Source organism: Schistocerca cancellata, chromosome 7 (genome assembly GCF_023864275.1).
Source record: "Schistocerca cancellata isolate TAMUIC-IGC-003103 chromosome 7, iqSchCanc2.1, whole genome shotgun sequence".
NCBI classification, from domain to species: domain Eukaryota; kingdom Metazoa; phylum Arthropoda; class Insecta; order Orthoptera; family Acrididae; genus Schistocerca; species Schistocerca cancellata.
In genome coordinates this window covers 443,810,141-443,825,697 of record NC_064632.1, presented here as the reverse complement: position 1 = coordinate 443,825,697, position 15,557 = coordinate 443,810,141, and the positions used below count along the sequence as shown (strand labels likewise).

Here is a 15,557-nt window from a genome sequence, read left to right as displayed (position 1 = left end):
GGTCTCTCAGTCATACACAGAAAGCTTGACGTCAGGTGATATGAGGTTAGCGTGACTATAGTTCCAAATGGGGCTGTCCCCACAACATGAAGCAATTGAAGGAATGGGAAAAGCCAGTGTGTGTCAACCAGTAAGCAGTTAAAATGCACTGTGATGGTGTTCTTCATTACAATGTGGCCTGGAGACAATATTTCGGTGACTGCACTTGGGGAAGAATCATTGGAAAATGGGAAGAAGGACCCAGTGTGAGAAGTGCAGCCCACAATTTTGCTATTGCTCAAAGCATTGTTTCCATTGCATGGGTAGCATTTCAAATCACAGGGCTACATTATGCTACAGGCAAGAAGGGATACATGTCAGTCATGGGGTGCAATTGCAACCATGTTTAACAAGGCAGCAAGGCACACAATTGCATACCTACAGATGCATAGCAACTGCATGCAGGCTGTCCCTTTGCCTGGTGACTAGTACATTGTGTTCTGTTCACAGCCACATGTAAGTAGCACTATTTGTGATGATATCAAGAGCACAAGGACAGCCCCAATGAGGTGTGCTGTTTCATGCTCTTCTTGGATGAGAGCAGATTCAGTCTGGATGTCCCCTCACATGACAGGAGGTTGGAACATGTAATGCCCCCTAAACATTGTCAAACATGATTGTTTTGGTCGACCAGGTGGTGCGAGGATGCATTATGTTGCATGGGCATACTGACTTACAGACACCTGAACACGACACACCAGTTGATGTTACTGTGACACTGTGCTCCTTCTCTATGTGTGTCTCTTCAAGGATGCATACAGCCCTGACTACACTTTTATTGATGACAATGCGCAGCCACATTGAACAACAGAGGTGGAGAGGTTCTTTTGGAATGAGAGTATATTTGGCCTAGAGTCTGGCCTGCCCACAACCTACCTCCTCCCCTCCCCCCTCTCGAGTTCAGTGTCATAGAGCACATATGGGATGTGTGGTGGAAATGGTTTGCACCGCATATACATGCAGCAGGAGCTGTCACAGCAATAATAACCATCCAGCTGTTATCAGTCATACTGGTGGAGGAATGGAACACCCTACCACAAGAACTCCTTTCTAACCTTAGGGCCAGCATGAGACCATATTGCAGAGCATGCACTGCCATCCTTGCATATCACACATCCTTTTAAGTACCATGTCTCGCCCTTTGTATCATCGAGAGGACCATCATAAATCATGGTGAATTCAGTGTAATTATTGTCTTTGAATGAAAAGCATCATTTCTGTTCTTTCAGTTACCTTCTGTGCTGTACTTTAGAAATTCTTTCTAACTGTGGTCCAAGTTTCATGTTACGTGGTAGTGACACATTATGCAAAATTTAATTTCATCCTTAAGTTTTGCACACCAGTGTGTTTCTATGCAAACCACAATATATATCAGGAATTCCTGAAATATATTGACTTGTTAGTGTTTCTTGAAGATTGGCAATGTAGATATACAGATTATTATTATGAGCATGTTATGACTTAAACTTTCAGTCTATTACTCTCTCTCTCTCTCTCTCTCTCTCTCTCTCTCTCTCTCTCTCTATCTATCTCTTTCAATTTTCATATGAATCACCTGACTGATTAGAGTCTCAATGTAGAGAATGCTCGTCCACTTCAAATTACAATACTAAAAACATGGCATTAAGAGCAGACATTTCTTCATGTATATAGGCTACTTTAGCTTGCTCATACAGCTAATGAACTAGAGATACTACATATTTGGCACACTGCGTGAAATTAGTACAGTCAAAAGAATTTCCTTACTTAAGAGTTATTTACAGTTTCTGATTATAATTTTCATGTTGTTGTAGTGTAAGAAAAAAACAATTTGATCATCATCAGTCATTTATCATCCAATGCTGGATACAGACATCTTATAGACTTCATCATACACTACAATCTGCAACTTTTCACACCCAAGTTTATCCTGATCGTTTTTTTATGTCTATCAGTCCATCTTTCACTTTGTCATCCTCTAAGTCTTCTTTTATTACAAGGACTCTAATACAGAATTGCCTTGGTTCATCTTCCAGCAATCTGTCTTGCTACATGGTCAGCCTTTCTTCATTTCTGTTTCATAACAGCCATTATCGTGTCATCAACTGCTGTCTTATTCCTTATTCATGTATTTTATTGGGTGTTTGTTATTCATTGGCACTACTGTACTGCACCAATATTTGATTAATTCTCAGTGATAGCCCAAGAACATGCAGGTCTATTGATCCACCTCTGACCTCTCTCTCAAGACAGAAATGAATAATTTAAAACTGAAAGAAGTTACCACCTGTGTTTAGTAGATTTCATTCATTATGAGTGAACTTATCAGTTTTTATGACTACATGTATCAGTCGAAACCCAATTATTCTGCTTTCTATTTTGTGAATCCATTTAGTGGTATCTCTTTAATATTGTATAAAAGACAACAAAGTCAGTTTTTATTCTCTTGTTCTTATTGTGGGTACATTGTAATTTTAGTAGTGTAGATGTATGCCACCTGCAGTTTAATTGTCTCATATTTTGAGCATGGTAGAGTAGCAAGTCAGTACTCACATTTGGTTATAATCCCATACTCTGTGCTGTAGTGTTTTGTAAGTTGGTGCTCTCACAGTAATTTGCACTCTGACTTTTGTGAAAGTGATTAGCAGTATTATTTAGCAATATCAACTTTACTGCCATCTAAATGAGACTTGAACTAGGTTTTATTTTCTTCATTTTATTCTGAGTAGGTCATAATTTTAGTAGTGTACATTCAAGCAACAGTGATGTATTTTGACCACTCACTGTTGCAGTCTGCTGCTAGTTTCTCAGTTAGCCTTTACTTACTTTGATTAGTTCATTCTTTCAAGTAATCATATAGTTCGACTTAGTAGGAAATGGATAGCAACTGCATTTGTTGTACGTGAATGCAAGGGTAACTGGCTGTTGTGTGGAAACAGCTATTAGCTACTTTCACTGCCATAAGCAGACCTGAAGCTGCCGTCCTAGGCAGCAGTGATGTGGGTGCACCTGTGGCAAAAGATGTAGCAGCCCTGATGCACATTCCAATGTGCATGATCTCGCTTGTTTGTCCCATCTGAGAGTGAGTGATAGATGTTGGTGGGTCAGTGTACCTTATGACAGAAGGTGAATATGGTACAAGATTTTCCTAGCATGTCCAGACAAGCACTAGAATCTCATCCTTGATGTGGAAGAGCCTCCTCCAGTGCCTATTCTGTGTGTGTGTGTGTGTGTGTGTGTGTGTGTGTGTGTGTAAAGTATGATTTACAGCATCATACTCAGAATGAACAGTGGTTCTGTGGTTTGAAGCTGAATTGAAGGCTTAAACCAGAAGCTCAGACGTTTCTGCTGTGGACTTCGTACTCTCTGCTATTATGTGAAGAATTGTAGGCCATCTTAAGTAGCTCAGGCAACCACTATATAAAGGAAGCAGCTACTCAGACAGCAGCGTATGTGTGGCATGCTTTTTTTTTTTTTTTTTTAATCAGTTAATACATATATTTTTTGAGCAGTCAGTTAGAGAACTGACTCTTGGGGATAAAGTCTTATATCTCCTATTAGTTGGTAACCAAAAAAGTTTTGAATTAATCAAAGTTAAGGAGGAAATCAGTGGCCACAGGTGTTAGAAGGATGTTAATAAAACCAGGCTTGGAGTATGCTACCGTAATGTGGGGTACTGCAACAGAAAAAAAAACAGCTAATACAGCTTTTCAGCTAATACAGCCTATCCCAAATAGTGCATTGTGAATTGCATGCCTCTTACCAAGGGGCTATCCCACAGTACAACTGAAAGAGGTGATAGGTGTTGTCCCTCACAGGGAGGATTTCCAGGAAATGCATGCTCATTTTTAAAGGTTGGGAAGCACCAGCTACAGACAGCAAGAAACTTAGTTATTCTTTGGCTGGCCAGCTGAGTTGTGCTTCCCCACTTATTCTTGCTTTCTTTGTAAAGCGACAATTTTCTTGTTGTAAGGAAAAGAAATAGTTATTGATCATTATTCTGGTTAGTTTCTGGATCTGTAGACTACACTATGAAAAATGGTGACACTGAAACCACAAAAGGAAACATCAAATTCCAGCATGGCACAGAGTGAGATGGCAACTTCGTGTTATGAGAATGGACAAGACTGGTTGGAAGAACAATGTTCACTCATGCGAGAAGAGTTAGAGAGACAGCTTAGGGACATGCAAAGGCAAAACACATTACATAATGACGGGAAGTTGCATCAACAAGCAGTAAATATGGCAGACAAGGGAACTGTGACATCTAACAAGGGAGCCAGTCTGACGATGAAAACATAAATGCCAAATTTTCTATGCGAGAAACCAAAACTATGTTTTGCTATGTTAGAGTTAGCATTTACTCAGAATGACATCACTAATAACTATACAAAGTTTGCAGTGGCGGTTAATAGCATGGACACTCGAGCAGTAGAGACGGTGTCAGACATCATTTTGAAGCCTTCTACACATGATCAATATCGACACTTGTGGGACATGGTGTCCATCACATGGGCATATATTTAGACCAACAGATGCAGTGGGTCCTAAAGTTTGAATTTGTTGGTGACAGGGCATCTGCTGCATTCTGGCAGCATCTCCAGAGTTTTGTGGAAGGGGCAACAATGTCAGATGAGAGACTTTGGCATCGGCCACTGTCATGAATGTTAGTGAAAATGGCAGTAGTCACTTGTGGGATAGACAACTTTAGTTCTGTACTGTCAGTCACTGACAACGTGCACGTGATAGTGGGGCAAGCTAGTTATATCTACCTTGTAATCATCAAGTAGCAACACTATGATGCACTAGCAGGTAATAACACTATGATGTACTAGTAGGTAACGACACTACAGGCAAACAGTGCCTACCATGAACACTCACCATGTGGCAAGCCTTCAAAAAGATAAGAGATAGTTTTCAAAGAACTGTATTGTTGTCTCACCCAGTTAGTTCATAATGAGGTATTGGCAACTGTTGTAGATACCAGCCAAATGGCTACTGGTACTGCACTGCATCAAAATGTGGAGGGCAGTTGCAAGTCTTTCTCCTGAACTCTGTCAGAAGCACAGACTAAGTGAAGTGCATATGACTGGAAATTACTAGCCATTCATGAAGCCATATGATACTTCTGTCCTTATGTCAACACTTGGCCATGTATGATCTACCCCAGTCATAAGCCAATCATGTTTGATTCCTAAGAATTGAAAGAAGGTTTTCCTCCCTGGCACTTCCACCACCTGGAATTTACTGGACAATTTATTACCGATATAAGGCACATTAAAAGGGGAAGAGAACACAGAAGCTGATTTTTTTCTCAAGAATTGGTTAAATTTCTGGCTGCACCCATCCCTAACATCATGGGGTTTGGAAAGGGTTTAAAAAAAAAAAAAAAAAAACTGCAACTTGCTCCCATACGACATTGCAGGCAGATACTGCGTGCATGCCTTTACATCATATTTGTGACCTTTCTGAGTATAAAAATGCAGTGAGCATACGGTCCAAATAGCATACAAGACTGGTCCCTGCAGGTTTCATGGGAGCAGGTAAAACACCGTATATGCTCACCACAGACATTCCTATGCAACAGCGAGAGAATGTGAGTTCTACACTGGCAACTTTGCCTCACCAGACATGGAGACCATACAACCAGCAACAGCACCACCTCCAACATGACAAACAAATCCACAAGAGAAACCCAAGTGTCCTACGACTTATACAAATGCAAGTCAATGAGTACAACACAAATCCCCACACTTTCTGGGAGCCATACTCTACTGTTTGTGGTGGGATGAAGTGGTGGAGGGAGGGATCCCTGTGTGGTGAGCTCCAGCAAGTGAAGAGATTTAGATGTTCTTTGACCAACTGGTTGAGTTGTGTTTCCATGGTTATTCTTTGCCTTAATGTTTTTGACAGTTCTCTGTTTAAAGATTGTCAAGTGACCATTTTCATGTAATCAAGAAAATAAATAACAATGTAATGACAAGGATAGCTGCTACTCACCATACAGCAGAGACACTGAGCCGCAGAAAGGCACAACAAAACGACTGTTCGAAAGTTAGCTTTTGGCCAGCAAGGCACACACATACACACGAATGCAACTCACACACATTATCACAGTCACGCGTGTGTGAGTTGCATTTTGTGTGTGTGTGTGTGTGTGTGTGTGTGTGTGTGTGTGTGTGTGTGTGTGTTTGCTGTCTATTTTGACAAAGGCTTTGTTGGCTAACTTTTTGACAGTCTTTGTTGTGACTTTCTGTGACTCAGCATCTTCACTATATGGTTAGTAGCAACTATCCTTTTTTTTTGGGTTGTTGTATTCCATACCAAATTTTCCAAGAAAATAATTATTACTTGGTGTTCTAGAGTTTCTGCATCTATAGACTTCCCCATGGGCAATGCTTATACAAGCATTGTCATATCCAGGCACATGGGCTCAAAATCCAATACAAAATGGCCTGATCTGCTAATAAGCTAATCAGAATATAATGAATAGTGGAACTAAAGGAATTACAATATTACAACAGATGTAGTGCCCAAACTATGGACTAATTAAAATGGAATGAGAAACTGGAAGGTTTCAGGTTTCAAGGCAAGCATTACATACAAAAGACTCCACTGTAAGATGTTGAGTTTAAGCCTGAATGATATCTTTCAGTTTGTCCAATAGTGAAACGGAATACTCATCAGTGATGGTTCTGGAGTTGTTGAAGTACCCTATAGGCACAATTCTATTGAATTTTAGGAAATAGTACTATTACTTTTAATCAATGGAAAATCCAGGCAAGAATAATGATAATATTATGAAAAGGATAGATTGCTAGTTACCATATAGAGCAGGTGTTGACTCACAGATATGCACAACAAAAAGACTGCCAAACATGTCAGCTTTTGGCTAAAAGGCCTTCTTCTAAAGTATACAACACACATTCACACAAGCACAACTCACACACAAATAATAACTGTCTCAGTTTATTTATTTATTTATTTATTTATTTGTCCATATAAATCTCTTTTTAAGTACATATATTGTACACAGGATATTGGACAGAAAACATTTTTTGGCTATTGGATTTTCAAATATCAAACATAAATTTTATAAATTTTTATGACAAATTGGATCTATACAGTTAATAATTACAAATTTTTGAAATACTGTATATTTATAACTTATTTCTACAATTAAAGATATTGGACAGAAAACATTTTTTGGCTATTGGATTTTCAAATTTCAAACATAAATTTTATAAATTTTTATGACAAATTGGATCTATACAGTTAATAATTACACATTTTTGAAATACTGTATATTTATAACTTATTTCTACAATTAGAGATACAAATTACATTTTTTCTTGCATAAGATACTGTGAGACCGAATAGTAGCAGTTTTTCAGAAGGTAGGATGTCACAGACTTTTTAAAGCTTTGTAGTTCAGTAGCCAGAGCAGTGTCACCTGTGTGTAAGTTGTGCTTGTGTGAATAAGTTTGTGTGATGTCTAATTTAGAAGGAAACCTTTCCACCATAAGCTCACATGTTTAGCAGTCTTTTTTTGAGCCTGTCTACAGCTCATGTCTCCTCTATATGATGAGTAGCAATCTATCCTTTTCTTAATATTGTCATTTAACCATTACTTTTCCTACAGACGGAATCATTTTTTTTATTTCTTTAATACATTTTCACACTTGTCATTTGCTATGTTTATTTCTGTTTCATCACCAGCATGCAATGATGAATACACATATCACATACTGACATGAACCATTGGAAAGCCTCACTGGAAGTGTGTTTAAATAGAGAAGAACAGTCTTAGCAAAATTAATTTGAATTTCATCTTCATTACTGATTAATTGATGCGGTACTCTTTGAGGAGAAAGCTGTCACACACAAAACTTTGTGTAGAAAGTGGTGGAAAAACCTTATTGGAATTGTTGTAATGCTACCAAGTTTACATATCTTAAGTCTATGACAAATGAGTATGGTATTGGTCAAAAAGATTTCGGGTTTGCAGCAGGTCGTCGTAAACTTCATTGCACGATATTTTGGCTGGACAACTGCCAGCCATCTTCAGGTGAGCCGATCAAGGACTGATGAAGACGTTCTCCGCTCCAGCTTATATAGTGCGCTGATAGTACTACCGCGCATGCGTTGCAATTGCGGAGCCAGAAGGGCCACACCGACCATCGGCAGCGCCCACGCTGGTGGAACTGCAATAATCAGCTGCTGTCGGTATTCTCGCTGGCCGCAGCTATCGAAGTCTTCTGGCGTCTTCGTCTCGAGCAAATTTCGGAGATGACGGGATTCCATGCATTATTCAATTGGTAACCACTGTCACGGTTCATTAGATTTCCCGCAATGCGTATTTCAACAGATTCTTTGATAGTGGAGTCCCAAAAAGTTTTTGCAGTGGCCAAAATCGAAGTTTTGTCATACTTCATTGAATGTCCGTTAGAAATACAATGTTCCGCAACTGCAGACTTACTGGGTTGCAGTAGGCGAGTGCAACGTTGATGTTCTGTACAACGCTCTTCTACTGTATGCGTTGTCTGTCCTATATAGGCCATACCACACTGACATGGTATTTTGTAAATTCCCACCTTCCGCAGTAACAAATCATCCTTCACCGATCCCAGCAAATCCGAAATCTTAGAAGGCGGACGAAAAACCACTTCCACATTAAAACGATTAAGAATCCTTGCTATCTTGAAGGAGATATTTCCGACAAAGGAAAGAAAAGCTAGGGACTTGGCTGGCACGTCCTCCTCTTTATCCACTTCCCGGTTCCTGGCTCTAGTTGAGAAGGCCCTGTTTATTTGCCGGGTCGAGTACCCACTGTCTCTGAACACCGTCCACAAAGTGCCAGTTCCTTAGGCAAATTCTCTGCATCCGACACTGTGTGTGCCCTGTGTACAAGGGTTTCAAGTACACTCATGATCTGGGATGGGTGATGGCAACTTGAAGAATGTAAATACAAATCAGTGTGAGTGGGCTTGCGATAGACAGAATGTCCCACAGTGCCGTCACTCTTCCATTTAACCAAAACATCCAGGAAGGGAAGGGAGCCATCTTTCTCTAGTTCCATAGTAAATTGAATATTCTCATGGATGGTGTTAAGATTATGAAAAAACTCCATGAACTTTTCTTCTCCGTGGGGCCACACTATGAAAGTGTCATCGCTGTATCTCCAGAAAACAGTTGGTTTACAGATTGCTGATTCAAGTAAGAGGAGAATATGGTATTGTGAATCGTGCCACAGCTCAATGGTCTGAAAGTTTTTTTATTGCTCTAAGCACTCATAAACTTCAACAGATGTATGAATACTTTTAAAATGATCAACACATTGCTTAATCGTCATAAACATAAATAAATAATCCTTTAATGATGAATCTAACATCTTGTATATTAATTAAGGTTAAACCTCTTAAAATGAAGTGCTTTCTGCAGCTTATAATTTAATATTATCAATACCATAACAAGTGTTTAAGTGTGTGGCTCTGAAACATCACAGTGTTCCATGTGAAGTGTTCTACTTTCCAAAAATCATAGTATTTGACCAAAAGTCAAGTACCTCTATTGCAGGCAAAGAACTTCTTGGTGTGTGTGTGTGTGTGTGTGTGTGTGTGTGTGTGTGTATATATCTATATCTTTGTGTGTGTGTGTGTGTGTGTGTGTGTGTGTGTGTGTGTGAGAGAGAGAGAGAGAGAGAGAGAGAGAGAGAGAGAGAGAGAGAGAGAGAGGGAGAGGGAGGGAGGGAGGGAGGGAGGGAGGGAGGGGGGGGTTGCATTTAAGGATAGAAGGAATTATGTTTTCTAATTTTTTGGTGAACCAGTATGTTTTATTAAGAACTTTGTCAAATTTCAGGATTCTCCAACAGTGACATTGCTGGGCAAATGTGAACGAATAGGCTGCCCCCATCCTCGTGCTCGTAACCCTCGCACAGGAGAGCTGCATGCGTACTGCAGCTGGCGCTGTTCTCACTTAGCTACTGCTACTGTGGTGAATGGCCCAGCTGACTACAATGTTGACCTGGTCATTGCCCTGGAAATGTCACGGTTACAGATGATTGAAGATGAGTTCAAGAAGAGACAGCGTGAAGAAGCTGATACTGGAGAACCATCAAGATCAGGTATACTGCAGTCCTGTTTCCGTACCAAATCTGTTCCAGCTCCATTCAGTATGTAGCTATTATTATCTGAGTAATTTTGAAAGTTTAGAGAAAGTAATGCAAACTTCTCCTTTTTAGAATACTTACCTTCACCTATTAACACTTTCAAACTTTATGCATCAACTCACACCACTTAGTGCAAGTTGCAGGATATGTGTTCTTTGGGGACTGGTAGTTATTCGAATAGGGGTTGCACGTAGACATTTTCTGATGAGGAGAACACACCAAGTGCCATAATTTAATTTCCCAGGAAACTTTGCTCGGTGGAAGATGAGTTATAACAAGTGAACACATCTTCACATTTGTAGATACTCAAGCATTTTTGACAAAATGACAGTCAAAGTTTTTAGTGTACTGTATGCGCCTTTTAGCAGATAAATTTTTCAAGCAAAGCGTTGGTGTAGTGGCTAACATTGCAGCTTCACTCTTTCACACTCCATGATCAAAACTGGATTATTACTTTTATTTTTCATTTATCCACCCATGTCCATAGAAGATTACTACACAAATGTTTTCCAGTAAATATTGAATTAATGTTGTTCTATTAGTCTACTTATTGTATGTCCCATGGATGAATTAAACAAAAGCAGTAAATGAGTAAGGAAACTATTGAAAAATGTTTTTGGTGAAATTCCTGTAGTGCATCACAAGCAAGCACCAGTTTTTTTGTAAAATAATCCATGATCTGTGATTTGCTGTGTAATTATTGCCAAAGCATGAGATCTTCAGTAGTGTTAATGACATTTATTTGTCGGGTGAGAATCATTAAAAAAATGTTACTGTGGCAAAACTTCCTTTACACAATGCTTGTGGTGTTCAGAATTTCTATGTTTTGAATATGTCTACAAGTGCTATCATCCTAGGGAGTGCATCAAATCTTCCTGACGAATAAACATATAAATAAATATAAGAATTTGTATAAGAATGAAATATAAGAATATGAGAATTTAAAAAGCTTGAAACCTCAGAAAATACCATACACTTATATATTAAATAGTAAATATATGACACATATTGTGAAACGCAGTTGTAATTTTACAGTTAATATAATGCCTTTGTAGCTCTGAACTTGATAAGAGACATTTGTGTAGTAGTCTTCTATACATATGGGAAAGTACAATTAAAAAGAAAAATAAAAACAATATTGCATTTTGAACATGGGGCGCAGAACTGAGAGGCCATAATGCAAGCCACTGTGCCACCATTTTGGCTGAGATTAGCACACTCTGGAAGGCATCTGTATTACATCAAAAACATTGATCATAATTTTTGCAAAACAGTTGATTATTTTTAAATAACGTGAGACTCATGTCTGCTTGTTTTGACTCTGCTTCTACTGAGCAAAGTTTGAGGGAAATTGGGTTATGACATTTACTGTGTTCTCCACATGAGAGTGGAATGTCCTACCGTCAGGTAATTTCCCTTCTGTTGGGGAAGAGAAAAAATGATAAGTTTATGTTTGAGAGTTTAAATCTCAAGAAATACTGGTCTTATGGTGTACGGAGATCCCATGCAGGCCCATTGTTGGCCACTTCTCCAATTTTCTAAACACTTGGAGACCATACTCCACACACCAGTCAGTGTTTGCAACTCTACTTTTGAAAAGTGTAAACCTACTAATAAGTTTACTTTCAGCAAAGATAGATCATTCTAGTCCTTTGCCTGTCATAGCTGAATTCATTGGATAAGAAGATCTAAAAGCGTAATTGCCATACCTCTAAGGTAAATGGGTAAACTAATTATCTGTTACCAGTTAAAATTTTGAAAATTAGTTTTAATCTGTTAAAATTCAATCTATTGAGCATTTGTTTACTGAACACCAAATTCTGTGCATACTGTTCCTGAGTTAAAGAGTGTAGGATCAACCAACTCCAAATGTTCTCATGATGGAGACTTTTATGGGAAGTCTTACAGATAACCACTGATTCAGTCTCAAACATACACTGAATGTCATAGTAAGTGTTTTGGATAGTCTGTTCACTCATTCTCTAAAATGGCATGATATCATCCATCTTTAAGATGATTTCTCTTGTATCTAACAACGAAAACTCCAGGTAGGAATTCAACAGTGTAGGAAAAGACAGACTGCTAATTACCATAAAGATAACAAGTTGCAGACAGGTATAATTAAAACGCATTTAGACATAAGCTTTGGGCCTCAACCTTTGTCAGAAAAAGAGAAACACATGGTATTCATTCACACAAGCAAGCACACCTCATGCACATATGACTGCCAGCTCCAATGAACTGTCTGCAAATTACCATGTTAGCTTTACGGTGAGTAGCAATCTACCTTTTCCTACATTGTTGAATTCTCTGGTATCCTTACGTGGACTTATGTGGAATCAAATATTCTCACATCATGAAACTATCCAATTGCCCTCAGCACAATTTCTCCCATTCTTTCCATCCCCAAACTCATGCTCTGCTATCTACCTCTCCTTACAACCACCTAACACTTCCACTCATCCATTTCCTGACTCATTTTACCATTTCCCTTGCACCATCCCTAACCCCCCCCCCCCCCCACCCCCACCCGTTGGCCTAACCAAAATAATTCCCATCCCTTTGTTTGTAATGAACTTTATCTTTTCAGGTTCCTCCAGTCCCTATCCCTCACAAACATGGTACTGCAGAAATACCTCTCCATGACACTGGCATCCCAGAACCACCTCTGCTCCCTCTGCAAGATTCTATTACTACATACACCACATCTTAAGAAGTGAAACCCTCAGAATCCTGTATGTGGAAGAGCATTACAGACAGTGTCTCCATAAATTGTCTAACCTACTGACGTCCTACTCCTGCATTGTAGCACCACTGTTGCTACCATGGTGAATCTCACCAACTCCTCATTGCACTCAGACCCTGCCTTGCTGACTTTTTCAATTTGCAGTATCCTCCAAAACTTCTCACCAACATTCCAAAAAATCCAGAACCCGAACAAATCCGGAACAAAAAGAGTTTAAATCCTATCCAAAGCCTCACCCTCAGGCCTACACCTAATTTTAACAGGGTGAATATGCGCTGGGACAACTGGGAATTTTTTTATCTGGGAGAAAACCATGAAAAACCCAGGAATTTTCTACAATTCCAGGAATTTTTCATTGTTTTAGTCTTTGTTTAAATTTTTGTAATTTTGACTGGTAAGAGCTGATAAACAGCAAAATGTGTCAGTGCTTTAGGATAATAATGAGTGTATAGCATTGGTGGCCAGGAGACCCCTCGTGGTGCAGTTCAGCCGCCGCTCCACAACTTCTTTAATGCCACTACGGTGACTTGAGAGTGAATGAGGATGAAATTATGATGAAAGACACACAACACCCAGTCATCTCAAGGCAGAGAAAATCCCAGACCCCACTGAGAATCGAACCCAGGACCCCGTGCATGGGAAGCGAGAATGCTACTGCAAGACCACGAGCTGCGGACTGCTTTAGGATGAAGACTATGGAATACTTCATAACAGCAAACTGCTTCTGATGAGCGTGACATCACAAGTGTTTAGATAAAGTTCATTTTGAGCAGTTGCCAGCAGGCTCATGCACATGCACAATTGAGTTGTGTATGAGCAGTGCCTTCTCCCACTTCTGGCTACTTGAAGTGTGGCTGCAGCAGCAGCAAGAAGCAGTCATGCTAAACAGGAACATTTTTCTGCTGCCCCCAAGCTGCCAGATTTGTGCATGCACAAAGCAGTCTGGGCTTTTGTGGGGAGGGGGATAGTGACCCATGTTTATATTTAGTGATTTTGCTGTTTCCTGATGTCTTATTTCCTTTTCATTTACAATTCACATGTCAAATGAAAACAAAATGAATTTCTGTGACCAGGAGCTATCAAGTGAATTATAAAAACATTCATATAATAACAGAAGTTTAATAGTTTCAGTTTTCTGACTCTATTTTATTTCTGCTTTTTTGGCAGTCAAGCATTCATTGCCTTGCACAACAAAGAAAGTTATTTTTGTCAGTTTGCTAAATAAATGTGGCTTTTATTAATCTTTTCTGCAGCTGCAGTTAATTTATAAGAAATGAAGTATTTCATTCCATACTTTTCAAGTGCATATTTTCATCTTCTGGCACACATGGCATTATGCCATAATAAAGGATCAGACATGAGACAATACAGTACTGGTAGCCCAAGAAAATTTGCATCCAAAAACGTGCATTGAAAAGCTTAATATCAGGTGGGGCCTACTTCACTGTGAATATGGACACATGAATGTGTCCTTTAAGCTGAATCACACATTTTAGTATGGTTTTCGAAATTCCTGTGGTCTTGGAGTATCTTCTGATGTCCTACTTCTTTTATGACATCATGTAAGATCTCTTAAAGCTATGTGTGTACGAACATACGGGTGTCCTGCATTATCGTAGCTGCCCATGCGCAATAATGCCTGTTTTCTGGCGCCCAGTAGCAACTGCTGAAACAAATCCATGTCAAAGAGGTCGCAGGAAAGTATTGCAAATAGTTCTTTGAAAAGTGTTATTTTAAAAGGAAATTTTCTTTTACACAAGATGAACTATGTAACATGTGAGAATGTGCAATGAACCTCTTAAATCACAGAGTGTTTGACTTTCATTTAACACTTAAAACTTTCAGAACCAGCCACATAGAATAATTTTGAGCCCGTAAGACCAGACATTGTCATTGTTTAAAATTTTACTGGCACATTTGTGTGATGTATCTTAAAGTGCAACACAAGCTAAAATACCAATGTTATATGTGAAAGCTTAACTTTTCTTGTAGCTTTTTAATCTTAAAGAGCAGTATTATATCTGAAAGCTTGGCTTTCCTTGTAGCTGCTCTATGTACATTAATTTAAACTATTAACTTTTCCTATTTGTGTGCTCGTGCTACTTAACAGTGATGTTGGTCTCGGCTGAATACATCATGTGTCCTATGCTCTAAATATCTGCTGTGATTGGTTGATGAGATACCTTGACATGAGCTATGATTGGCTTACAGTAGCACATTGCAATCTCTTATTTCAGTTCTTTGCAGACTAACATGCTGTGTTCAATGGAATTCAAATTTTGGCTTACAATAGTGCATTACAATCTCTGTTTCAATGCTTCAGAAAGTAATGCGCTGTGTTTGGTGGAACTTGAATTTATACTTTCATAATAAAAAATGTGCAGCATATCTTGATATGAAAGTATGCAATGTACATGTTGCTGCACATCAAAGATCTTTCCAAAACGCCGTTTTCTTTTCTCCCTTGCTGAGTTTTGTTTTCTAAAGTGCCGGGAAGTTCTCACTGGTCTATAAAACCTGTACCACTCAAAGGATTGATGCTTTTAGAGCCCCAATGGAAATTACACTGTCGCTTATCATGGAAAAAATGTATTTTCACCTTGGAAGATGTGTATTTTAATGTGG

The 15,557-nt window shown here is 39.0% G+C and overlaps 1 protein-coding gene across 3 annotated transcripts in view; it reads left to right on the top strand.

The window, feature by feature from the left end:
• Positions 1-15,557, top strand: part of LOC126092311 (ankyrin repeat and IBR domain-containing protein 1-like) — a 564,318-nt gene that overhangs the window by 452,382 nt on the left and 96,379 nt on the right. For all 3 annotated transcript variants that reach the window (XM_049907838.1, XM_049907837.1, XM_049907836.1), the window contains one exon: positions 9,877-10,141. In XM_049907838.1, the coding sequence (XP_049763795.1) occupies positions 9,877-10,141 (265 nt within the window). The remainder of the gene's footprint in view (positions 1-9,876; positions 10,142-15,557) is intronic.